Source organism: Stenella coeruleoalba, assembly GCF_951394435.1.
Source record: "Stenella coeruleoalba genome assembly, chromosome: 4".
NCBI classification, from domain to species: Eukaryota; Metazoa; Chordata; class Mammalia; order Artiodactyla; family Delphinidae; genus Stenella; species Stenella coeruleoalba.
This window is the reverse complement of record NC_137149.1, coordinates 63,481,991-63,509,764: the sequence shown is the minus strand read 5'-3', so window position 1 is coordinate 63,509,764 and position 27,774 is coordinate 63,481,991. Positions and strand designations below refer to the sequence as shown.

General features: G+C 38.5%; 2 protein-coding genes across 3 annotated transcripts in view; one reads left to right on the top strand and one right to left on the bottom strand.

Moving 5' to 3' along the window:
* LOC307185216 (SCAN domain-containing protein 3-like) overlaps positions 1–27,774 on the bottom strand; it is a 546,171-nt gene that overhangs the window by 463,090 nt on the left and 55,307 nt on the right. The gene's annotated exons all lie outside the window — the stretch shown is intronic.
* RFC1 (replication factor C subunit 1) overlaps positions 6,244–27,774 on the top strand; it is an 83,595-nt gene continuing 62,064 nt past the window's right edge. For both annotated transcript variants that reach the window (XM_079919101.1, XM_079919100.1), the window contains exons 1-3: positions 6,244–6,376; positions 22,574–22,702; positions 27,163–27,238. In XM_079919101.1, the coding sequence (XP_079775227.1) occupies positions 6,374–6,376; positions 22,574–22,702; positions 27,163–27,238 (208 nt within the window). In that variant the 5' untranslated portion in view covers positions 6,244–6,373. The remainder of the gene's footprint in view (positions 6,377–22,573; positions 22,703–27,162; positions 27,239–27,774) is intronic.

The following is a 27,774-nucleotide window of genomic DNA, read 5'->3' as shown; positions in this document are numbered from 1 at the left end:
ATAAACATTTTCTGAAAAATGTTTAGGGAATCCCAGGTATTAGTGATACTCTGTATTTACTTTACCAGTTATAATGCTTCCCACCATCCCAGAGCTAATGATAATATTTATAGAAAGGCATCAAACCAGGTAAAATATTTTAAAATAGAGTCCAAAGCACTTGACTTTGTCTTAAAGCAAGGTTAGCTCTTCCTATAGGAAGTAGCAATTTAAATGCATATGTTAAAAGTATTGTTTACATCCTTTTTGTGGCAATGAATCATACGTCATATGAATAAGATTTTGCTGTATATTTTACGGAAGATGAGAATTTATGGGAATTCCTTTTTCATGCGTCTTTTCTATTCTGACTTGTGTTCATTTACAAGATTTTTTTTTTAACCTCTAATATACACTACTCTGTATAAACAGTGATTACATTCAATTCTGTTTAAACTGCATGTTGAGAAAGATGACCCGTGAGATTTCAAGGAAGTTCAAAAATGTTTTTATTGCAAACTTTGTTGAAATATGAATAATAATTCTAGGTGTATCTTATTATAGAAGCTCAGATTCTCAAGAGTCTTAAAGGTCTATAATATCCAAGTATGTGGTCATTCTTACTATAGCAGCAGTTCTCAAATAACTTATTGTAGTTTCCTTTATTTGCTACGCCTCACATTATTCCTATGAAACAACAAAAAAATTCTAGAATTACTTTGATTTGTAGGACTTGGAGAATGAAAGATTAGCCTAATCGTAAAATCTACCATAGCTACAAAATACTGTTGGCATTCCTGTTACTCTGTCTATAAACACCTTTAAAATTGCCAATGAATATTTTAGGGAGTTAATTCACAATTTGAGATACATTACATATATAATCAAATGTGTATGTCAATAGTAAAGTTATATGCTTTTTGTTAAATTTTCTTTTTTAAATGTAAATGTTTCTTCTAACTTAAGTGAAGAGACTGATTTATTAATGTAACAAACTTTATTATTTGTAAAATATCATCAGTCAAGTTTATATAAATTTAGATTACTCAAGAATAATCATATTAATGATTGATCATATTAATATGATTAATATGATAATCTTAATTCATCCAAGAATTAAGATAAATGACATAGTGCCTAATTTCTTAAGTCCACTTTAATGGTGACAGATTATGACTTAATGATTATATTCATAAATGGATTACAAGGTCAACATCATTGTTCTGGATCTCTGCAGGTATCACAAACACAGAAAAGGACAAGCTGCCTAACGGATTGTTTTCTATAAGGAAAATGTTCCAGTAAACCCTGACAAAGCAGGACATGCTAATATTTATCTAGAGGGCAGAAAGTCACATCTGTTGTTGCACAGTGAAAATTCGATTGATTTCTGCCGATTTATAAAAGTCTATGTGAAAGACAATGTAACTATTGTGCTCTTGAAAAGCATTTCCAAGTGACTCCAAGTAAAGAGTTATTCCCATCACACAGATAAGTTAACTAAGGCACAGGCATTAACGCTGAGAATTTATACTGCCCTTTGCAATTGTTTTTCACTTATATATGGCAGTAGTTAGTTAGATTATAAAGAATGACCAAAATTCAAGTCATGCGCTTTCTAACACACAGCTTTTGAGTCATTTTGGGGAGGGCAATGATTTAACTCCCTGTATATGTTATGGAAAGGGAACCAATTATTATTCGCTTAATCCAACTATTCACACATTTAGAAACATACTAGTAGAGATATCACTGTCAATATTCTAACTTTTCAGGTAAAGAGTTCTTCAGGGAATGTCAACAATTTTTCTACCAGTGATATATCCCTAAGTGGAGGAGGGAAAGAGATCCCTAACTTTCACAAAATTGGCTTTGTTTGAAGCCCTTTCTTTTAAGGATTAAGAGAAGGCCAGTGAGCATCAGGTGATCAGATCCAATACATAATATATCCCTTAAGATGGGTCTTCTCTGTGATAGGTCTCAAACCATTATTAAAAGAAAAAAATATTTAAAAAATATTTTAGGCTTTTAGAGATGCCCTTAATTCTGGAAACTGCAGTATTTATTCAATTGCTGTGTTATGTTACCAGTGTTACTCTACAAAAGAATTATTGGTCTTATTTATTCATCAGCTGGTTTCAGAAACATTTATACCAAGAAGAGCTGAACTAAGGAAAGCATGACTAAGGAAAACATGAGCAGACAGTTTTTATGAAAATACTTTCAAGAAAACATGCAAGGAATCTTTGTTAGCTAATGTTTACATCACCGAAAAATGACTTTCTGGGCTTCTCTAAAAAAACTATCTAAAAATCAACAGCCCTATTTTGTTGTATTCTTTCTTTGTGTATCCTCAGTTTCTTAGAGATGCATTATTGTAGTCTTTCAGTTAATAGTGAGAGATGGGGAACTTCCCTGGTGGTCCAGTGGTTAAGACTCTGCACTTCCACTGCAGGGGGCACGGGTTCCATCGCTGGTCGGGGAATTAATACTGCTTGACACAGCCAAAACCCCCCCCCGAGAGATGGGAGTAGTTATGACCTATTATCATTTTATTCTCATTGTTGAAGAAAGGCCACACAGAGATGGAAGGGGCTGGTTTTTTGCCTGGAATAAATTCAAATTAGACACTGTTATAGACTAGTGCCCTGTAAAGGTTAAAATCCAGATGCAGTTATTATGCAGAAACAAACCTAACAGGAGACTCTGCTGCTCTCCTACAGACAAATTAAAAAAAAATCATGTTTGCTAATCTTTTCAGCACTCTTCAAATTTCTCTGCCATGGGAAACCAATGAGTATCATATTTTGCCACAAAACACATAGCAATCTTTTTTTTTCTTTTTTTGGCCATAAAATACAAAGTGTAAAATGATGGGATCATAGCAATCTTTTGGCCTGAAGTCTCATGAAGTCTTTCTTTATAGCACTTACCTTATCTGAAAATACAGAATTTATTTTTGTCTACTTACTTATTTTTCTCTTTTCCTCAAAAATATGAACTTTAGGGAAGCTGGGACTGTCTGTCTTGTTTACTATGGTTTCCCAGCATGCACATAAAAAAGTGCCGACACACAGCAGATGTTCAATAAATATTTGTTGAATGATGCATCAAAATCACCACAGTGGAGAAAATAAGCATGAATATTCTGTTCCTGCTTATTTTTTGTTACACTTTGGGTTCTTTAAAACATTTCTGTTTATCTATTACTTTACAACAATCTACCCCAAACTTAGTACCTTAAAAGAACAATAATCTTATTATGCTCACACTACTGTGGGTCAGAGAATTTAGGCAAGCCTTGACTAGATGATTTTTCTACTCTACGTAGTGCTGACTGGGGTCACTTAGTGGAATTCGACTAGCAGCTGGTATGGTGGGTCCAAGATGGTTTCACTTACAAGCCTGGTACCTGGTGGAGATGGCTGTAAGCCTGGGCTCAACTGGCCCCTTCTCCTGCTTTACATGGTGGCTCAGGGCTTCAAGAGAGCAAGATGAGAGTTGCTGGTCCTCTTAAAGCTTACATTTGGAACCGTCATAGTATCATTCCCACCATATTCTTAGATCAAATCAGTCACAGGTCAGCCCACATTTGGGGAGAAGTATCAAAGCATATACAGCCGTTTTAAATCTGGAACATTAAAAAAAATTTTTATTTTATTTATTTATTTATTTATGGCTGTGTTGGGTCTTTGTTGCTGTGCATGGACTTTCTCTAGTTGCAGCGAGTGGGGGCTACTCCTCGCTGTGGTGCGCAGGCCTCTCACTGTGGCAGCCCCGCCTCTCGTGGAGTGCGGGCTCCAGGCGCCCGGACCCCAGCAGTTGTGGCACGCGGGCTCCGTAGTTGTGGCTCATGGGCTCAGTAGCTGTGGCTCGCGAGCTCAGTAGTTGTGGTGCACAGGCCTAGCCTCTCCGCGGCATGTGGGATCCTCCCTGACCAGGGCTCGAACCCATGTGCCCTGCATTGGCAGGCGGATTCCTAACCACCGCACCACCAGGGAAGTCCTGGTACATTTTTGAGATAGAATATTTCCAAGTAAATGTTCCTAAAGAGAGCTCCCCTGGTGGCGCAGTGGTTGAGAGTCCGCCTGCCGATGCAGGGGACACGGGTTCGTGCCCTGGTCCGGGAAGATCCCACATGCCGCGGAGCGGCTGTGCCCGTGAGCCATGGCCGCTGAGCCTGCGCATCCGGAGCCTGTGCTGCACAACGGGAGAGACTGCAACAGCGAGAGGCCCGCGTACCACAAAAAAAAAAAAAAAAAAAATGTTCCTAAAGAAAACAATCCAATGCCACGGGGCAACAAAGCCCGTGCGCCACAATTACTGTGCTTTAGAGCCCACGCGCCACAACTACTGAAGCCTGTGGGCCTAGAACCCGTGCTCTGCAATAAGAGAAGCCACTGCAATGAGAAGCCCGCTCACTGCAGTGAAGAGTATTCCCCGCTCACCGCAACTAGAGAAAACCCTTGTGCAGCAACAAAGACCCAACGCAGCCAAAAATAAATAAATAAACACACAAATAAATAAATAAATTTATTGAGGAAAAAAGAAAACAATCCAACAAATTCAGTTCAGTATCTTTCTGGAAGTTATAGTCTTCTGACTTAATTCTCACCTGAATTCAAGGAAGGCTTCAAAATACTAAAAAAGGAATGCAAAAGTTTAAAGTAATATAATGTAAAAGATATGTAAAACATTTAATATACATCTTATTTGCTTATTTATAACACAATGAACATTGTAAATTGGTTTAGGTTCTCTTAAGTTATAGGCAAAAATTTATGTGATGTGTCTGCTATGTACAGTTTTCTGGGGAGTAGCTTCGTAGATTATTGATTTCTCAAAGGATCTAATGACTCCCCTCCTCCCCAATCAAGTATTTTCCTGAGTAAAATTATGGTGTAGATAAGTTCATTTTTGGAACCATCTCCCTTGATAATACCTAACCTTGTGTAATAATAATGATAATAGCTGACTTAAAAAAAAAGATTATTATCTGCTTATGTGCCAGGAGCAGTTTCATAACCTTATGAAGAACATAGTACTATTATCCTTGTTTTACAGTTGAGGAAACTTGAGGCATAGTAACTTGCCCATGGTTACATAATTAGCATGTGGTGGGGCTAGGAACCCTAGCATATTGGCTTCCGAGAGTCCCATGCAATGAGGCCCTGTTCATAAGCTATAGTTTACTCCTTTGTAAATTGGGGATAATAATAGTAGCCAGTGTCATTGTGGGTATTAGACGAGTTAAACTGGGATAGTCCATAGCTGCATGCCTGGCACATACGACAGTGGGCAGTTAATAAATAGGAGCTCTCCATGCTTAGCCTCTGTTTTATTCCTGAAGACTTTGCTATCTTTCACTGTAGAGATATGGGTGTGATAAAATGCAAGACGGAACAGGGGGTGGGTGGATAAGGATTTGAAAGTCTAGGGCCAAAGCTGGAGATATTGCTCTTCCCATTAAACTCCTTAAGGCCTCATGTCTTCTCTTAAAATTGTATGCAAATGTCACATGCTATTCCACAGTTCAGTTGCTTATCTATTAATATAAAACTTGTTTACTCCAAAGCTTTCGGGATCATTGTTCTTCTAGGGAGAAGATGTACCTTGTTTATGTCTTGGTTTCACACACCCCTTTGAGGGACTCAGCCACGCAGGTTTGGGAATTTGGAGGCCTAGATTCCCAGCTAGGACCCTTAGCTTGTTTGGGCCTTATATTTTTCACTTATAAAATGGTGTGGGTAGTAATGACTATTTTATCAAAGTCTTTTTTGCCCTGGAATTATACAACATAAAATTGTCCTAAATGTGTTTTCAAACTGTGGGTCTCCACTTAAAAGTAGGCGAAAAGACCAATTCGACTGGTCAAACATTAAAAAAAAAAAATCGGGGTAAGTACTGTTTGGTGAAATTTTTGTTTCAGAATAGATATTAAAAAGTAATATGTGAAACGTATACCTAAAAGGTGTCTTACTTTGGCTGGTAATAGAAACATTTTAAAGCTACATTTAAAGGAGGGGGGCATTGCATTCTCTAAACGTGCCCGCCCTCGGGGGAAATCAATCTCAGAACCTCCCCACTTGAGAGGCCCTTAGAGAAGCGGAAGACGCAAATCTGGGCGCGGTCCTGGGCCCTGCCTCTCCTCGCGATTGCGGCGGCCTACGGGTCTCGGGGGCTGCACCTGGGCCCACGTGGCATCTCCCGCCTCCCGCCTCCCGGCCTGGGCCCACAGGAAGCTGCGCACCTCGTGACGTCATCACAGGGCGCCGCTGCCTCGACCTCCTTCCACTTCGCGGGAGAAGTTGTTGGCGCGAATGGATCCCGAGTCGCGGTAACGGATTCCCCAGCCGGCCGGCCTGCCCGCCCGCGCCTTCATCCGTGGGCTGCAATGGTGAGCCCCCGGGGGAGGCTATGCGACCAGGGGGCTGGGGAGAGTTTGCAGGCTGGGCGTGGACCTGGCATTCCTGGCATGGAGGGTCGGGGAGGATCGCGATGCGTGGCTTCGGAGGGGAGCGAAGGCAAGAAAGGGGCCACAAACTAGGCACTGGTCTCACAGCTTTCCTTGCACCGCGGGCTTCAGCTCTCAGCCGCAGCCAGCGCTCAGGGCTCTTGGTGCTGCGCAGCAGTTTTTTCCACTCGTGGGGGAAGGGAGAAAGGAAGGGAGTAATGAAGGTGATTTGGGGGCTCAGCGGTACAGTTGCTTTTCCTGTTCAGTGTTGCCTCGAACCTCGGTTTGAGTCCTGCCTAAAGCGTTGACTTCAGGCTTTGGGTCTCGAAGGAGAAGAATGTAACAGACTTTCCTTTCTAATGAAAAAGTTGTCTTAGGCCTTCAACTTTCATGATTAACAGCTCAGCGAAATGCTCATCACAGAGCCGTTTTGAAATCGATGGCATGAGAAGGATGTTTTATTTTGTTTAGATGAGTTCATAGAAATCAAAGGGATAACACGGTTTACCAGGAGAAAAAACAAAAAACCTGGTAGAAACAGCTGTAATGCATTTGACAGCTGTCATCGCTTATCACCTGATGTTAAAAGTAATCTTTAAAAAAAACCCTTCAGTGCATTATACCACCTCCCTATAATGATCAAAATTGCATTTTGGACTTCAGGCACTATGGTAATTGTGTAAAGTTCATGAGATTTGGAGTCTTGAAGGTGAGAGTGAGGCAATGTTTTGGTCTTGCTCTCCCATTTAATGGTTAAGTGGTTCTGATTAAGTAAATATCTTAACTTTAACCTCTTAAATCCTCTGTTTCCTTACCTGTAAAAGGGGGGAAATATAGCTGCCTTAAGTGATTGTCTTGAGCATTAAACAAGATAATAAATGTAAAGCTTCTGTTCTGTTTCCTGGCATGTGGTAGGAAGTATACAACTATGTTACTAATGATCTAATTTTCTCAGGAAGGACTCTATGAAACATTACAAAGAGTTTTAAGGGACATCAAAGATGCCTCTGATGTTGTCAGTTATGGTGAACAACAGCTTATTTATTCAACTTTTGATTATTCAGTTACTTTAAATGATTGGTTCTTTTCCCTCTTAGTACTCCTGTTCATAGTGCATAGGAAAAATAAAGCCCTTCTCAGAAAACAAGTGGGGAAAAGGTTCTATAAAGTACATAAGAGTTTTGGATTATATTAGTGTTTAATTTAGTCCTTCTGTCTTGTAGTACAAAAATTAGCAGAAGCCTAGACCAGAATTCTGTTCAACCTATGCTTATTGAACACCTATGCACAAGTTATATTGTACAGTAGTTCTTAACTTTTGCTTGGGTCACAGCTTTCTTTGATGTTGTGGTGAATGGTATGCAAGTTTTCTGCCCACAGAAATACATATGGATACATACACACCATTTTAGGGGATTTGCATATCTTCTGAAGCCCTTCTACAGGTGCAGGGTTAGCAACTCTTGCCCTGGGAGCTGCATCTTTTTCTCAAATCTTTTCCAATTAAAGTTATCAAAGGAATAACATACTGTATATCCACAAAACGGAATACTACGCAACCATTAAAAAGGAGAAAACTTTATGCCCTGATGTGAAACAGTTGCCAAGATAAGTGAAAAAAGAAGGTGCAGGACAATATGTAAAGTATGCTACCACTTTATGTAGGAAAGGAGAGAAAAGAATATGCCTATTTTGCTTGAAGATGTGAAGGATACACAAGGAACTAACTGATAACATTTGTTGCCTCTAAAGATGGGAAATGTGTGTCTGAGAGGCATGGTGGGAGGGAGACATTTCACCCATTTGAATTTTTGAACCATGTGAATATAATGTCTATTAAAGGAATCGAAATGAAATTAAAATAAACAGAATAAAAAGTAGCCAGGTAAATGATTTGAATTGCTACGAGGATTTAATTATTTGCTCAAAATGTGAATAAAACTTGAAAGATGCCGTTTTTAAGAAATCAACATATATAATTCATTGGCTGGCATAGTTATTTATTGAAAATATGCATAAGTTTGAATTAAACATGCATGAGACTTAAGGGAAAGCCTTTTTGAAGAGCTGTCAAAGAGAGTCTGACTACATCTAAGCTGCTTCATTGCAGCATTCTGGGGGAGACCTTTCACATTGTAGTTTACTATGTGAATGATCTCCCGGAGCAGTGTTGTCACCGTTTTATAATGTGTTGGGTTTTTGTTGCTGCGCGCGGGCTTTGTCTAGTTGTGGCGAGTGGGGGGCGACTCTTCGTTGTGGCGCGCGGGCTTCTCATTGCAGTGGCTTCTCTTGTTGCAGAGCATGGGCTCTAGGCACGCGGGCTTCAGTAGTTGTGGCACCTGGGCTCAGTAGCTGTGGCTTGTGGGCTCTAGAGCGCTGGCTCAGTAGTTGTGGTGCACGGGCTTAGTTGCTCTGCGGCATGTGGGATCTTCCCTCGAACCCGTGTCCCCTGCGTTGGCAGGCAGATTCTTAACCACTGCGCCACCAGGGATGTCCTGGAATTGTTTTCTTAATTTCATTTCTGGATTGTTCATTGCAAAAGTATAGAAATATAATTGGTTTTAGTATATTGATCTTGTGTCATGCAACCTTGGAGAACACATTTTGTAGTTCTAATAGTTTTTTAGTGAATTCCTTAGGATTTTCTCCATTTAAGATCGTTTCATCGGCAAATGAAGATAATTTTTCTTCTTCCTGTCCAATCTAGGTGCCCCTTTTATAATTTATTTTTTGCCTAATTAGTTTTTTTTTTTTTTTTTTTTTGCCACAGTGTTGAATAGGAGTGGCAAGAAGGATCTGTCTTCTTCCTGACCTTAAGGGACTACATTCTAACAAATTACCTGTTGTTTTTAAAGTATAATATAATTTTAACTATTTTAAAATTATTTCATTTCTCTCTTCTGTGCTGCTATCAATATACAATATTAGTCAGATGTATAATTTTGCATTTAAGTGGTTTTAAAGATAAAAGATTTTTACATTTGGATAGGTTTTGTGAAGTGTGTTGGTGATAATCAATTTCTGCTTGTGGATTTGGTAGAGGACTTAAAAATATTAATCAGAAATATTTATATTTCTTTACTTTCAAAATAGAGAAGTAAAGCCAAAATGTAATATTTTGGTAGCTACCCCACAGAGCACTGCAGTACTTATTTTGCATAAAATCCTGTACTTGTCAAAGTAAGTGAACACGGTGGCATGATTTGCTTTCTCTTTGCATTTTTGGTAGGCACAAACAACTTGTTGGTTGGTTGAGCCCATTAGCAGTGGAAAAAAGTTATAAGAGCTGTTTGGTTATACTTCAAAGTTGATATATATCAGCTTTTGTACTTTGACTTTTTAAAGTTAAAAGGTCATTATGATGGCTTACTTTGTGCAGGTTTAGGAGTATTTACTGCAAAAAAATTTTTTTCATCTCTATTAATAGATTTATAATCAACCAAGTTAGAAAATTCTAAAAAATGCATGATTTTTTTGAGTACCAGCGAGGTCTGGTACTTTGTTTTGACTTATGCATATTAAAATTGCATTTGGGTTGCCTGATAGGCGATGCTTCTCTTTAATAGTGTTGTAGAATTGTTAGTTACACCTTAGGGTAGGAGAGTGCAATAAATCTTTTTTTTTTTTTTTTTTTTTTTTGCTTACACTTAAGAGCATTTAAATTTCAAAACTTTTACTAGAAAATGCCTTGTCATTCACAGTTTTTTCATCTGTGAATTAAAGTTAAAGAATGTCATAGATTTGTTCTGTGGATTAAATTAATTTTTTTAAGTGTTTAAATCATTGTCTGGCACAGAGTAAGTCCTATTTAAGGGTTTGTTAAAAAAGTAAATAAATGAAGCCCTAAATCAGGGCACTGGCAACAGAAATAGAGGAAAGAAGACAGCAGTATTTGGGAGATTAGGTTGGGTTGGTTGATTAGGTGGAGGGTCAGAATGAGGAGGAAAAACAGTGCTCATTTTTCTGTTTTTGGTTAATGGTGGTGCTATGCATTGAGGAGGGAAATAAAGAGAGAGAAGCAAGCCTCTAAAATATGGGCTTAGTTTTGGACGTTATGAGCTGGAGGCACCTTTGGGGCATTTGGTAGGGGTGGAGATGACAGACTATCGGCTACATGGATATGGAGCTCAGAGGTCTTGAGTCGAGACAAGATTTAGCAGGTAGCAGTGTGTTTTTAAGTGGTACTGACGTTGAGATGGATGTGAGTTAGCTTGTGAATATGTGAATCAGAAGTTTTTAACTTAGGGTTCATGGAGAGCCATTAATAGGCTTCAGGAAAAAGCCCTGAAGAAGAGGAAGTATTATACTAAAAGTGAAAGTGTTTTTGCTTTTTGTAGCCACAATATTGTAATATGACAAGAGAGTACTATATGATAGAAGTAATAATACACAATAAGTGTTAATACCCACTTAAAGTTTCTTAAAACAAAGTGCAATAGGTAAAGTGATGGCAAAAAATTAGTCTCAAATAAAGATTATTTGAATACACAATCTTTAAAAACAAATTTACCATGAATTTCATTTTACATAATTAAGAACGTCTCTTTCTGAGCCCAGGTGTGAAGGTCAGTGACCTTAGGAATAACCACTCATGTGTTCAACCATTATTAATTAAGCATCTGCTTATCTGAGCTGTTGGCCCTGTACTTGAGATACAGAGGTGAGTAAGCTAGACAGGCCTGCTGTATGGAACTTACAGCAATGTTTTCAAACTCAGATTACTATGACTATCAAAAGTATCTCCTACTAATCATTTTGGGACCCATTTCAGGTGTTGCTTCTTTTGGTCAACTGTCCCTGAGGCTCTCTGTGTTAGGGGCTTCTGGTGCTCTTACAGTTTTGTGATTTAGCTCTGTCTTAGCACTGTTTTGTATTTAATTCTTTATATATTAATTTATCTCCCAGGTAGCCTCATGAGGGCATTTTCCTGTTTGTGTTCACACAAGGACCAAATGTATCAGGAATAATGAGAATGGAAAGGCCATATTGCTAGTTGTGGAGTATGGCTACTTTTGCATAGATCCTTAGAATTATGGTAAAACTATGAGGGAGCAGTCATGGTCAAGTAGAGAACTATGAAAGGGATTTGTAATCAGAGGACTAGGTTCCATTCTGTTGTGTCATCTCTTCTAATCCCCACAGGAATCCTGTGGAGTAAGTGGCATTACGAGGAAAGTAAGGGCCAGAGAAATTAAGTAATTCATCCCAAGTGTCTGGAAGTAAGTGGCAAAACTGACAAAAAGCTTTTTTTTGTCTGACTTAATTCCACTTACTTACCTATAAAATGGAGATAAATCATTCTATTTGCCTTTATACCTCACAGAAACATCAGAAGAGATAAATCTATGTCCAGTAGCTGTAAGTAAAAGTGTGAAAAACTTAACTTGTTACTATTAGCTGTGTGTGCTAAAATTTGTTTTAATTTTTATGTAATTTTTGCCTAAATCTTTTGTCTTATTTGAACTGACCTGTTCAATTAGTAACTATTAAAAAAGAAAGTAAGAAGAGTGAATTACTACTCTCCTTTGGTTCCCGAAATAAAACTATTTCTTTCACCATTTCCTTTAGAAATGAAATTACTGGGACAAAGGGTATGCACATTTAAAATTTTGATAGATATTGTTAGATTGTCTTGGAAAGGTTATACCAATTTTTACTTTTTTTTTTTAACATCTTTATTGGAGTATAATTGCTTTACAATGGTGTGTTAGTTTCTGCTTTATAACAAAGTGAATCAGTTATACATATACATATGTTCCCATATCTCTTCCCTCTTGCGTCTCCCTCCCTCCCACGCTCCCTATCCCACCCGTCTAGGTGGTCACGAAGCACCGAGCTGATCTCCTTGTACTATGCGGCTGCTTCCCACTAGCTATCTACTTTACGTTTGGTAGTGTATATATGTCCATGCCACTCTCTCGCTTTGTCACAGCTTACCCTTCCCCCTCCCCATATCCTCAAGTCCATTCTCTAGTAGGTCTGTGTTTTTATTCCTGTCTTAGCCCTAGGTTCTTCATGACATTTTTTCCCTTAAATTCCATATATATGTGTTAGCATACGGTATTTGTCTTTCTCTTTCTGAATTACTTCACTCTGTATGACAGACTCTAGGTCCATCCACCTCATTACAAATAGCTCAATTTCGTTTCTTTTTATGGCTGAGTAATATTCCATTGTATATATGTGCCACATCTTCTTTATCCATTCATCTGATGATGGACACTTAGGTTGTTTCCATCTCTGGGCTCTTGTAAATAGAGCTGCAATGTACGTTTTGGTACATGACTCTTTTTGAATTATGGTTTTCTCAGGGTATATGCGCAGTAATGGGATTGCTGGGTCATATGGTAGTTCTATTTGTAGTTTTTTAAGGAACCTCCATACTGTTCTCCATAGTGGCTGTACCAATTCACATTCCCACCAACAGTGCAAAGTGTTCCCTTTTCTCCACACCCTCTCCAGCATTTATTGTTTCTAGATTTTTTGATGATGGCCATTCTGACTGGTGTGAGATGATATCTCATTGAAGTTTTGATTTGCATTTCTCTAATGATTAATGATGTCGAGCATTCTTTCATGTGTTTGTTGGCAGTCTGTATACCTTCTTTGGAGGAATGTCTATTTAGGTCTTCTGCCCATTTTTGGATTGGGTTGTTTGTTTTTTTGTTATTGAGCTGCATGAGCTGCTTGTAAATTTTGGAGATTAATCCTTTGTCAGTTGCTTCATTTGCAAATATTTTCTCCCATTCTGAGGCTTGTCTTTTGGTCTTGTTTATGGTTTCCTGTGCTGTGCAAAAGCTTTGCAGTTTCATTAGGTCCCATTTGTTTATTTTTGTTTTTATTACCATTTCTCTAGGAAGTGGGTCAAAAAGGATCTTGCTGTGATTTATGTCATAGAGGGTTCTGCCTATGTTTTCCTCTAAGAGTTTGATAGTTTCTGGCCTTACATTTAGGTCTTTAATCCATTTTGAGCTTATTTTTGTGTATGGTGTTAGGGAGTGATCTAATCTCATACTTTTACATGTACCTATCCAGTTTTCCCAGCACCACTTATTGAAGAGGCTCTCCTTTCTCCACTGTACATTCCTGCCTCCTTTATCAAAGATAAGGTGACCATAGTGCGTGGGTTTATCTCTGGGCTTTCTATCCTGTTCCATTGATCTATCTTTCTGTTTTTATGCCAGTACCATACTGTCTTGATTACTGTAGCCTTGTAGTATAGTCTGAAGTCAGGGAGCCTGATTCCTCCAGCTCCGTTTTTCGTTCTCAAGATTGCTTTGGCTATTTGGGGTCTTTTGTGTTTCCATACAAATTGTGAAATTTTTTGTTCTAGTTCTGTGAAAAATGCCAGTGGTAGTTTGATAGGGATTGCATTGAATCTGTAGATTGCTTTGGGTAGTAGAGTCATTTGCACAATGTTGATTCTTCCAATCCAAGAACATGGTATATCTCTCCATCGATTTGTATCATCTTTAATTTCTTTCATCAGTGTCTTATAATTTTCTGCATACAGGTCTTTTGTCTCCTTAGGTAGGTTTATTCCTAGATATTTTATTCTTTCTGTTGCAGTGGTAAATGGGAGTGTTTTCTTGATTTCACTTTCAGATTTTTCATCATTAGTGTATAGGAATGCCAGAGATTTCTTTGCATTAATTTTGTGTCCTACTACTTTACCAAATTCATTGATTAGCTCTAGTAGTATTCTGGTAGCATCTTTAGGATTCTCTATGTATAGTATCACGTCATCTGCAAACAGTGACAGCTTTACTTCTTCTTTTCCGATTTGGATTCCTTTTATTTCCTTTTCTTCTCTGATTGCTGTGGCTAAAACTTCCAAACTATGTTGAATAAGAGTGGTGAGAGTGGGCAACCTTGTCTTGTTCCTGATCTTAGTGGAAATGCTTTCAGTTTTTCACCATTGAGGATGATATTGGCTGTGGGTTTGTCATATATGGCCTTTATTATGTTGAGGAAAGTTCCCTCTGTGCCTACTTTCTGGAGGATTTTTATCATAAATGGGTGTTGAATTTTGTCAAAAGTTTTCTCTGCATCTATTGAGATGACCATACGGTTTTTCTCCTTCAATTTGTTAATATGGTGTATTACATTGATTGATTTCCGTATATTGAAGAATCCTTGCATTCCTGGAATAAACCCCACTTGATCATGGTGTATGATTCTTTTAATGTGCTGTTGGATTCTGTTTGCTAGTATTTTGTTGAGGATTTTTGCATCTATGTTCATCAGTGGTATTGGCCTGTAGTTTTCTTTCTTTGTGACATCCTTGTCTGGTTTTGGTATCAGGGTGATGGTGGCCTTGTAGAATGAGTTTGGGAGTGTTCCTCCCTCTGCTATATTTTGGAAGAGTTTGAGAAGGAAGGTGTTAGCTCTTCTCTAAATGTTTGATAGAATTCGCCTGTGAAGCCATCTGGTCCTGGGCTTTTGTTTGTTGGAAGATTTTTAATCACAGTTTCAATCTCAGTGCTTGTGATTGGTCTGTTCATATTTTCTATTTCTTCCTGATTCAGTCTTGGCAGGTTGTGCATTTCTAAGAATTTGTCCATTTCTTCCAGGTTGTCCATTTTATTGGCATAGAGCTGCTTGTAGTAATCTCTCATGATCTTTTGTATTTCTGCAGTCACTTCTCCTTTTTCATTTCTAATTCTATTGATTTGAGTCTTCTCCCTTTTTTTCTTGATGAGTCTGGCTAATGGTTTATCAATTTTGTTTATCTTCTCAAAGAACCAGCTTTTAGTTTTAATGATCTTTGCTATCGTTTCCTTCATTTCTTTTTCATTTATTTCTGATCTGATTTTTATGATTTCTTTCCTTCTGCTCACTTTGGGGTTTTTTTGTTCTTCTTTCTCTAATTGCTTTAGGTGCAAGGTTAGGTTGTTTATTCGAGATGTTTCCTGTTTCTTAAGGTAGGATTGTATTGCTATAAACTTCCCTCTTAGAACTGCTTTTGCTGCATCCCATAGGTTTTGGGTCGTCGTGTCTCCATTGTCATTTGTTTCTAGGTATTTTTTTGATTTCCTCTTTGATTTCTTCAGTGTTCACTTCGTTATGAAGTAGTGTACTGTTTAGCCTCCATGTGTTTGTATTTTTTACAGATCTTTTCCTGTAATTGATATCTAGTCTCGTAGCGTTGTGGTCGGAAAAGATACTTGATACAATTTCAATTTTCTTAAATTTACCAAGGCTTGATTTGTGACCCAAGATATCATCTGTCCTGGAGAATGTTCCATGAGCACTTGAGAAAAATGTGTGTTCTGTTGTTTTTGCATGGAATGTCCTATAAATATCAATTAAGTCCATCTTGTTTAATATATCATTTAAAGCTTGTGTTTCCTTATTTATTTTCATTTTGGATGATCTGTCCATTGGTGAAAGTGGGGTGTTAAAGTCCCCTACTATGAATGTGTTACTGTCGATTTCCCCTTTTATGGCTGTTAGTATTTGCCTTATGTATTGAGGTGCTCCTATGTTGGGTGCATAAATATTTACAATTGTTATATCTTCTTCTTAGATCGATCCCTTGATCATTATGTAGTGTCCTTCTTTGTCTCTTGTAATAGTCTTTATTTTAAAGTCTATTTTGTCTGATATGAGAGTTGCTACTCCAGCTGTCTTTTGGTTTCCATTTGCATGGAGTATCTTTTTCCATTCCCTCACTTTCAGTCTGTATGTGTCCCTAGGTCTGAAGTGGGTCTCTTGTAGACAGCATATATATGGGTCTTGTTTTAGTATCCATTCAGCCAGTCTGTGTCTTTGGTGGGAGCGTTTAGTCCATTTACATTTAAGGTAATTATCGATATGTATGTTGCTATTCCCATTCTTAATTGTTTTGGGTTTGTTATTATAGGTCCTTTTCTTCTCTTGTGTTTCTTGCCTAGAGAAGATCCTTTAGCATTTGTTGTAAAGCTGGTTTGGTGGTGCTGAACTCTCTCAGCTTTTGCTTGTCTGTAAAGGTTTTAATTTCTCCATCAAATCTGAATGAGATCCTTGCTGGACAGAGTAATCTTGGTTGCTGGTTTTTCCCTTTCATCACTTTAAATATGTCCTGCCAGTCCCTTCTGGCTTGCAGAGTTTCTGCTGAAAGATCAGCTGTTAACCTTATGGGGATTCCCTTGTGTGTTATTTGTTGTTTTTCCCTTGCTGCTTTTAATATGTTTTCTTTGTATGTAATTTTTGACAGTTTGATTAGTATGTGTCTTGGCGTGTTTCTCCTTGGATTTATCCTGTATGGGACTCTCTGTGCTTCCTGGACTTGATTAACTATTTCCTTTCCCATATTAGGGAAGTTTTCAACTATAATCTCTTCAAATATTTTCTCAGTCCCTTTCTTTTTCTCTTCTTCTGGAACCCCTATAATTCGAATGTTGGTGCATTTAATGTTGTCCCAGAGGTCTCTGAGACTGTCCTCAGTTCTTTTCATTCTTTTTTCTTTATTCTGCTCTGCAGTAATTATTTCTACTATTTTATCTTCCAGGTCACTTATCCGTTCTTCTGCCTCAGTTATTCTGCTATTGATCCCTTTTAGAGTATTTTTAATGTCATTTATTGTGTTATTCTTCGTTGCTTCTTTCATCTTTAGTTCTTCTAGGTCCTTGTTAAATGTTTCTTGCATATTCTCTATTCTATTTCCAAGATTTTGGATATCTTTACTATCATTATTGTGAATTCTTTTTCAGGTAGACTGCCTATTTCCACTTCATTTGTTAGGTCTGGTGGGTTTTTATCTTGCTCCTTCATCTGCTGTGTGTTTTTCTGTCTTCTCGTTTTGCTTATCTTACTGTGTTTGGGGTCTCCTTTTTGCAGGCTGCAGGTTCGTAGTTCCTGTTGTTTTTGGTGTCTCTCCCCAGTGGCTAAAGTTGGTTCAGTGGGTTGTGAAGGCTTCCTGGTGGAGGGGACTATTGCCTGTGTTCTGGTGGATGAGGCTGGATCTTGTCTTTTTGGTGGGCAGGTCCACGTCTGCCCACACGCCAGGTGGCGTGTTTTGGGGTGTCTGTGGAGTTATTATGATTTTAGGCAGCCTCTCTACTAATGGGTGGTGTTGTGTTCCTGTCTTGCTAGTGTTTGGCATAGGGTTTCCAGCACTGTAGCTTGCTGGTCGTTTAGTGAAGCTGGGTGTTAGTATTGAGACGGAGATCTCTGGGAGATTTTCGCTGTTTGATATTATGTGGAGCTGGGAGGTCTCTTGTGGACCAGTGTCCTGAAGTTGGCTCTCCCACCTCAGAGGCACAGCACTCACTCCTGGCTGCCGCACCAAGAGCCTTTCATCCACATGGCTCAGAATAAAAGGGAGAAAAAGAAGAAAGAAAGAAAGAAAGAGAAAGAAAGGAAGGAAGGAAGGAAGGAAGGGGATAAAAGAAAAGTAAGGTAAAATAAAATAAAGTTATTAAAATAAAAAAATAATTATTAAGAAAAGAATTTTTTAAAAAAGTAAAAATAAAACGGATGGATAGAACCCCTGGGCAAATGGTGAAAGCAAAGCTATACAGACAAAATCTCAGACAGAAGCATACACATACACACTCACAAAAAGAGGAAAAGGGGAAAAAATAATAAATCTTGCTCTCAAAGTCCACCTCCTTAATTTGGGATGATTCGTTGTCTATTCAGGTATTACACAGATGCAGGGTACATCAAGTTGATTGTGGAGATTTAATCCGCTGCTCCTGATGCTGCTGGGAGAGATTTCCCTTTCTCTTCTTTGTTCGCACAGCTCCCGGGGCTCCGCTTTGGAATTACCCCGCCTCTGCGTGTAGGTCGCTGGAGGACGTCTGTTCTTCACTCAGACAGGACGGGCTTAAAGAAGCCGCTGATTCGGGGACTCTGGCTCACTCGGGCTGGGGCGAGGGAGGGTTACGGAGTGCGGGGCGAGCCTGCAGCGGCAGCGGCCAGTGTGACGTTGCACCAGCCTGAGGTGCGCCGTGCGTTCTCTCGGGGAAGTTGTGCCTGGATCCCGGGACCCTGCAGTGGTGGGCTGCACAGGCTCCCGGGAGGGGAGGTGTGGAGAGTGACCTGTGCTCGCACAGAGGCCTCTTGGTGGCGGCAGCAGCAGCCTTAGGGTCTCATGCCCGTCTCTGGGGTCCGTGCTGTTAGCCGCGGCTCACGCCCGTCTCTGGAGCTTCTTTAAGCAGCGTTCAGCGCTCTTAATCCCCTCTCCTCGCGCACCAGGAAACAAAGAGGGAAGAAAAAGTCTCTTGCCTCTTCGGCAGGTCCAGACTTTCCCCCCGGACTCCCTCCCGGTAGCTGTGGTGCACTAACCCCTTCAGGCAGTGTTCACGCTGCAAGTCCTCAGCTCCTAGCCCACGCTGAGCAGACAAGCCTGTAGGGCTGGTGAGTGCTGGTCGGCACCGATCCTCTGTGCGGGAATCTCCCAGCTTTGTCCTACACACCCCTGTGGCTGCGCTCCCCTCCGCGGCTCCCAAGTTCCCCACCTCCGCCACCCGCAGTCTCCGCCCACGAAGGAAAGGGCTTCTAGTGTGTGGAAACCTTTCCTCCTTCACAGCTCCCTCCCACTGGTGCAGGTCCCGTCCTTATTCTTTTATCTCTGTTTATACTTTTTTCTTTTGCCCTACCCAGGTACGTGGGGAGTTTCTTGCCTTTTGGGAGGTCTGAGGTCTTCTGCCAGCGTTCAGTAGGTGTTCTGTAGGAGTTGTTCCACGTGTAGATGCACTTCTGATGTATCTGTGGGGAGGAAGATGATCTCCGCGTCTTACTCTTCCGCCATCTTCCCCCTCTCCCCCCCCACCAATTTTTACTTTTATTAGCAGTGTAGTATGTGAGCATGTTTCCCCACAACTTTGACATATCTGGGCATTATCAGTCTTTTAACGCTTAGGGAAATATAATCAAGTTCTAATTTATCTGTTTATTATTTGTGAAGTTGAGCATCTTTTGTTATGTTTGTTGGTTATTTGCATTTCTTTATAATTTGTCTACTGGTAGCTTTTACTCATTTTTCTACTGGGTTATTTTTTATTGATTTGTAGGAGCCCTCTTATATATAACATGTTGTAGATATTTTCTTGTTAGTTGCTTATATTTTAACTTTGTTTATGGCATCTTTTGTTTTATTTTTATGCAGTCAAATCTTTCTTTATGGGTGGTTTCTAGCCTTCATGTTCTGCTTGGAAGGACTTCCCTTTGCTAAGATTATAAAAGTAAACTTAAAAATTTGTTCCTTACTAATATACTCAGCAAGAATTATTCCGTGCAGGTAAGAGTGATGTCTAGATCCATTATTTGGGAGTTCGATTAGTCACTAGTCTTCGAAGACCTGGAATACCAGGCAGGGAATGTGAATTAAGAGTAAGGTGGAGCTTCCCTGGTGGCGCAGTGGTTGCGAGTCCGCCTGCCGATGCAGGGAACACGGGAAGATCCCACGTGCTGCGGAGCGGCTGGGTCCGTGAGCCATGGCCGCTGGGCCTGCGCGTCCGGAGCCTGTGCTCGGCAACGGGAGAGGCCACAACAGTGAGAGGCCCGCGTACCAGAAGAAAAAAAAAAAAAAAAAGAGTGAGGTGAAGTCACACTACAAATTAAAGTCAAATTGGTGACTTTGGCTCTTAAATGTTCATACAGCAGATGGCTGCTCACACTAGAGATAATCCCTAAAAAGGTGTGAGTAGAATCGCTTTCATTCTGATGTAAATTCTTTTCCAAAAGTTTAGATTTTTAATGTATATTGAGTTAGATCAGGATGCTGTAATTTAATTTTTCAGCTGCCATCAGAGTATAAGGGCATGGGGAGTGGGAGAGTAGGGTAGAATAAAGGGAAAGGAAAGGAAAGGGGTTGTGAATAGGAAGAATTACTTAGGGAGGAAAGGTGGCAACAATGCTGAGGATTGGCAGTATGGAACAGACAAAAATCAGAGAGCTCAACGTTACCAACAGTTCCATTTCCTGAATTATATTTTGTTTTCTTCCTCTTGCTTTTTTAAGTATTCGTGGTTCCAACACAGATGGAAAACCACCATTGACTTTAAGCTGATTATTAATATTTAGTTTTGATATTTCCATGGTACATGTGTGCTGTGTCAGTGTGTGTGTGTGTGTGTGTGTGTGTGTGTGTGTGTGTGTATGTGTTTGTATGTGTTTAAAAAATCACCACTGTTTGAATGAAGACTCACTTGGTCATTTCAAAAGTGAAACTCCAATGTGAAACTCTCATTTCCTCCAGAAGCAATAAAGTAAGTAGTTGTTAGCCTCAAACTCAATTCTTTGCAAATTATATGGAAGACTGTGGCTTTCTGATTCCTCTAACTTTTCTTTAGCACCTGACACAAATGTCTGAGTTTCATAACTGAGGTATCCATTCTGCAAACAGTATTTTTTATTTATTTATTTTTTTAACAGTATTTTTTAGACTTAGATTTTATTAGGATGGATTTGTGACTTTTTTATATTAAGAAATTTACAAAAGAGGGTATAAAACTAGGGAAGTCTGTAACCTTTCAAAAAAAATTAACATGTCTGTGTACCTCATTTATCTGTTTTCTTTATTGCCTTAACCACAAAGCTGTGTGTGTGTGTGTCTTTGTATAACACACTTGTTTGGGATTTTTGACATTTTAAGGGTTTGACAATTACTGCCAGGATCTAGGAGAAAAGTTGTTACCTTTCTTCCACTTGGTAAGGTACTTTTAACAGGCATTTTCCTCACTACAATAGAGATAGGTTGGAACAGGTAAAAAGAATTGAAGACTCAGGCTTATGACCATTAAGGATAGGAATAGGGAAAACAATACAACAGGCTCTTGAGCCCATCCTTTGGAATTCAGATCCTAAATTCTCACTATACTTTGTTCCTTATACCCTTGCCTGTGAGCAGAGACAACTGTAAATGGAGATGTTTCAGTGACATGAAGGGATAATAGTTCATAAATGAGAGAGAAGGGAAGTTTTTCCTGAGCCAATATTGTGACAGATGCATGATTAATCCTCATAAAGTGTAGAGAGTATTAGTCTCACTTTACTGATGAGAAAACAGATTAAAGTAACTTGCTCAGGGTCACCCAGCTAGAAGGCACTAGAGCAGAGATTCATACCAGAGGTTTCTCATTCTAAGGTCTATTCCCTGTTCTCTATACCACAGTTTCTTCAAAGCTAAAATATAAAAGGGTAGGGAAGAATATGTATGCGAAGGATAAGAAAGATGAGTGATATTAATTGTAAATTACATTGTAAGTGTTTCAGTATGATTAATTTGATTCTGTTGTTTAACACGGGGTAGAGTAATTGAAGAAAGTATTGTCAAAATTTTTTCTTCAGAATTTGGAAAAATCATGTAAAGGAAAATAATTTCAAGGTTCTTAGTTATTAAGGTCTTAAATGATCAGGGTTCTGAGAGTTATTCTTCTCTCAAACTGGAGTATAAATCCCATAGGCGGGACTTCCCTGGTGGCACAGTGGATAAGACTCCATGCTCCCAGTGCAGGGGGCTCGGGTTCGATCCCTGGTCAGGGAACTAGATCCCACATGCATGCCGTAACTAAGGAGCCTTGGAGGTGCAACTAAGGAGCCTGCCTGCCGCAACTAAGACCCAGTGTAACCAAATAAATAAATAAATATTAAAAACAAAATCCCATAGGCAAGGATTATGTTCTTCAACTCTTTGTCTTTTCACCTACTATGCCCGAGATGATGGGGTATGTGCATACATGATCAATAAATGCTTGTTACTTGCCTCTTTAGTAGTTGTGCTGTCATTAGGAAAAATTTCCTTTGTTTATTTTTGCCCTATTTTTGGCCAGATTCTGAGAATTAATATTACTTTTCATTAGGCACACTAGTTTTAAATCTTTTTTTGGGGGCGGGGGGATGCACACCACGTGGCTTGTGGGATCTGAGTTCCCCAACCAGGGATTGAACCCGGGCCCTCAGCAGTGAAAGTGAGTAGTCCTAACCACTGGACTGCTAGGGAAGTCCCTGGACACATTATTTTTAACTGAGGTAATTTTATCAGTTAACTTTTGCATATAGAAAGAATGCTGCTGCACACGTGGAACTATCTCATTATGAAGAAATTACTGAGAGTAAACCAGTGTGTGTGGAGAGTTGTTCCTTTTTACAATTGAAATTAGAATTTTGTGCAGTTAATGTTTGTTTATGATTCTCCTTTTTTGCTTCTAGGATATTCGAAAATTCTTTGGGGTTATACCAAGTGGAAAGAAAGTTGTAAGTGAAACAGCAAAGAAGAATGAGAAAACGAAGTCTGCTGAAGAAACCAGAAAAGCGAAGAAAGGAATAAAGGAAATCAAGGTCAGTTTTCCAGATACAATATTGAATTGTATAAAATAAACTCAGTTCTGAGATTTGATATATTTGGAGTCTCGAGTAAATATAGATTTCAACTCAGCAGAGGAAGAAGAAAAGTAATAAGGTATTACTTATTTCTGGTTAATATAGCTTACTGCATTCATCGCTTGGTGTTTTCCTTCACTAGACATGGAACCCTTTTTAGTTGTTAAAACTTTGTGTTTTAAGACCAAAATTTGCTCATAAAGACAGGAGTGCCAGGTGAATGGTATTGGGCTTCTGGTGAGGGAAGGCTTTGGAGGAAAGCTTTATTCTTTTTCCTGTCCTCCTTGGGCCTCAGAGAAGTTAAGATATAACGTCACTATGAAAAGCAGGCAATGACTACAATAGTGTATTTGAGTTAATATTGTTCCACTTTGTGTAAAATGTAAGCATTCTGCAACTCTACAGGTCTGATTACCACCACCCCATCCTTTATGCCCTAATTGGCATATGTCTTATATCGACATATATTAATACTCCACACTCAGTGTAATAATTATTGCTGTAAACTGACCTTATTTTGAAGAAATTAAAAGAGGAAAATTGATTTGTAACCACGTGTGGTGATGGATGTTAACGACTTATGATCATTTTGCAATATATACAAATATCAGATCTTCATGTTATACACCTGAAGCTAATATAATGTTACATGTCAATTATTTCTCAATAAAAACTTACCTTAAATTAATAAGATAAACAAAATTAAACAAAATTTTAAAAATATGTAAGATTAAAATTATAAACAAATACATATAATAATTTAAAATAAGCAAACCATCAAAATCATCAATAAATTATAATTTAAACACATAATTTTTTTTATTTCTTAGATGAGACTAAAATAAAAACCTCAGTTTTCTGCTCTGCAAAAAAATAAATAAATAAAAGGAGAATTGATCTTTTATACTTAACTATGTATTTGCTGCTTCTAGTGCTTTTCATTTCTTATTGAAGATCTGAATTTCCATCTAATATCATTTTCTTAAAACCTGAAGAATTTTTTAAAGCGTTTCTTGTAGAGTAGATCTGTTGGCAATGAATCCTGTAAGTTTTTGTTTATCTAAAAATGTCTTTATTTTGCCTTCATTCTTGAAGGATATTTTTGCTGGATATAGAGTTTTGGATTGACAGTTTGTTTCAGCACTTAAAAATGTCGCATTCTTTTTTTGGCCTCCATTTTTTCTGGTGAGATGTTAGTGGTCATGTTGTATTCTCTTGTATGTAATGTATTATTTTTCTCATGCTGCTTTAAAAGATTTTCCCTTTATCTTTGGGTTTCAGCTTTGCCCATGGTATACCTGTGTGTGATTTTCTTGTGTTTATACTGTTTAGGGTTTCTGAGCTTCTTGACTCTGTAAATTTATATCTTTCTTCAAATTTGAGAACTTCTGCCATTATTTCTTCAAATATATTTATGCCTCATTATCTCTCTCCTCTTCTTATGGGATTCCAATTATATACACATTACAATTTTGGAATTACAGGACTTCCCTGGTGGTCCAGTGGATAAGACTCCATGCTCCCAGTGCAGGGGGCCCGGGTTGATCCCTGGTCTGGGAACTAGAACCTGCATGCATGCCGCAACTAAGAGTTTGCATGCTGTAACTAAGAAGTCCTCACGCCGCAACTAAAGATCCCGTGTGCCGCAGCTAAGACCTGGTGCAGCCAAAATAAATAAATAAATATGGAAAAAAAAAGAATTTTGGAATTGCGTCACAGATCATTGCAGCTTATTTATTTTTATTCTTTTTTTCCTCTGTACTTCAGATTGGATAATTTCTCTATTACTGTCCTCAAGTTCTTTGACTCTTCTGTCATCTCCAATTTGCTATTAAGCCTATACAGTGAATATTTTGTTTTAAGTATTGTATTTTTCAGTTCTAGCATTGCCTACTAATTCTAACATCTGGATTCATCTCAGTTTAGTGCCTTTTATCTTGAGTCTGTGGGTCATGTATTAGTCAGTTTGGGCTACCATAAAATACCATAGACTGGCTGACTTAAAACAACAGGAATTTATTTTCTTACAGTTCTGGAAGCTAGAAGTCTATGATTAAGGTTCCAGTCAATTCAGTTTCTCTCGAGAACTCTCTTTCTGGTTTGCAGATGGCTCCCTTCTTGCTGAGTCTTCACATAGCCTTTCCTTGGTGTGAACACGTGGGGAGAGAGGTTGAGAGACAGAGTGAGTGAGTGTATGCACGTGAGTTCTCTGGTTTCACTTCTTATAAGGACACTAACTTGTCAGATCAGGGCTCTACCCTTATGACTTCATTTAACCTTAATTACCTCCTTAGAGACTCCATCTCCAAACACAGCCATACTGGGGGTTAGGGATTCAATGTATGAATTTTGGGGGGATACAAGCTTTCATTCCATAATATTCTGCCAATGGTCCCCCAAAATTCATGTCCTTTTTGCATGCAAAATACATTTATTCCATTCTAAAGCCCCCCAAAGTCTTAATTCAGTGCATCACCAGTTCTAACGTCTGAAGTCCAAAGGCTTATCTAAATATCATCTAAATCATATATGGGTGAGACTTAGGTATGATGCATCCTGAGACAAAATTCTTCTCCAGCTGTGAACCTGTGAAACCAGACAAAGCATGCGCTTCCAAAATATAATAGTAGGACAGGCATAGAATACACATTCCCATTTCAAAAGGGAGAAATCAGAAGAAAGAAGGAGTGACAGGTGCCAAGCAAGTCTAAAACCTAGCAAGGCAAATTCTATTTGATCTTGTTTGATGAAATATCTGGGCACCTTGTGGCCCAGTCAAGTTGACAGATAAAAGTAACCATCACAGGTCACATTTCCTATTTCTTTGTACATCTGGTTATTTTGGATTTACCTTGCATAGTGTGAATTTTACAATGTAGGAACTTTGGATTCTGTTATTTCCTCCAAAGAGTGTTAATTCTTTTAGTTTAGCAGGCAGTTAACCTGCCTGAACTCAAACTCCAAACTCTTGTCCACTCTGTTATGGGCAGCATCTGAAGTCTTTGTTCAATTTTTTTTAACCTTAGCTGGGCACTTCGAGTTTTTCTGTGCATATATAGTTCAGGAGACAGCCGCAGATTTGGGCTAAGTTTACTGACAGAATTTGGAACACCCCTTCTGTGGCTCTCTCCCTCCTGGGATACCCCTTTCTCTCACTTCTGAATTATTGTCATTGTTTCTAACCCTGTCCTCTAGTCTGGTGGTGTATTTGAATTACAGTGGTTTATTCATCTCATTTTCTTCCAAGCTAGTTGATTGTGCTTAAGTTTTTTTTTTTTTGTGCTTAAGTTTTTGAAGTTTTATTATAATGGATAGAAACGTATTTCTACCTTGTAATTGATTATAGTCAGTTTTTTTGCTGTCTGCTTTCTTGATTTTTGTTTGGGAAAATTTGAATGTGTTAGAAATGTGATGTATAACTACAAAATATATAAAATATATAAAATATAAAATACAAAATATTAGTAATACCTTATGAATATGTTAGAAATGTGTATATAACTAAAAAATATAAATATTAATTACCCTTGCCTTGGTTTTATTTAGTTTTCCACCAGGCAATGAGTAGTGATAGGCCCACAACTCCTTAGCTTTTATTTCTGTCTCAATTTTTCATTTTCAGGAAGCACTTGCCTTGTAATATCTGATATCCTTTTACTCTTTGTTATACATGGGTTAGTGTTGAAAGTGGAAATGAATAATAATATAGCGTTTTCTACGATCCTGCCTTTGCCATCTGATGCAATTATTATCCGGCTTATTCTCTCCCCTGCTCCTCCCCCCGCCCCAAATTTTATTGAGAAATAATTGACATACACCACTGTATAAGTTTGAGGTGTACAGCATGATGGTTTGACTTACATATATTATGAAATGATTACCACAGTGATTACCACATGTGGGTGCAGATACCCTTTCAAGTTAGTGTTTTGTTTCCTTTGGTTATATTCTCAGAAGTGGAATTGCTGTGTCATATGGTAGTTAGTTCTATTTTAAATTTTTTGAGGAACCTCCATACTGTTTTCTATAGTGGCTGCACTGATTACAGTCCCACCAACGATGCACAAGGGTTCCCTTTTCTCCACATCCACACCAGCATCTGTTATCTCTTATCTTTTTGATGATGGGTCTGGCTTGTCCTTTAGCCTAATTTGGGCATTACTGACATTTGGGGCAGGATAATTCTTCATTGTGGAGATAATTCTTCGTTGTCCTGTGCATTGCAGGATGTTTAGTAGTATCCCTCGTCTACCCACTATATGCCAGTAACACCCTCACCCCAGTTATGACAAGCAGAAATGTTTCCTGGGGGGGCAGCGTTCCTCTAGTTGTGAACTATTGAGCCCAAATCTAATGAGGAAAAAACAGCTAAGTTATATGGTCTTCTCTGTGTTCTAATTATACTGTGATGTTTATAGGTAAATCGTTCTTGTAAAGAAGATGACTTCAAACAGAAGCAACCAAACAAGAAAAAGAGGATCATCTATGATTCAGGTAATATTTCTTTTGAGGAGCTTTCAAGTTTAAAAACTACTTTATATCTGTTAGAACAGTGTTTTCCAGACTGATGTTCTGAGACACACAGCTCTCTATGATGTTAACAGGTGCTGTGAGAAGAGGGTTCTATGTTCTAGTAAAGTTGAAAACAACTTTATTACACTACAGAATTTATCAGAGCCGAAATATGTTAATATATTAAAGTTTTGTTCGGGAGGGGAGATAGTATATACAGCATGTCTGAAACTTACTTTGAATATGGTATGTTTATTTTTTTAAATATTCATATTAACTTCTCTTTCAGCTGAGGTTATTAGAAACTGAATTTGAAAAATAGTGCCGTAAAATGTTGCTTTAGAAACAAAGATCTAAAATATAATTTTTGTGCTTTTGATCTGGTCCTTTTTTGTTGCAGTTAAAAAGGAACAAACACAATTTAAAAACTTTGAATATACAGTTGACCCTTGAATAATGCAAGGGTTGGGGCTTCAACCCCCCTTGTAGTTGAAAATCTGCATATAACTTGACTCCCT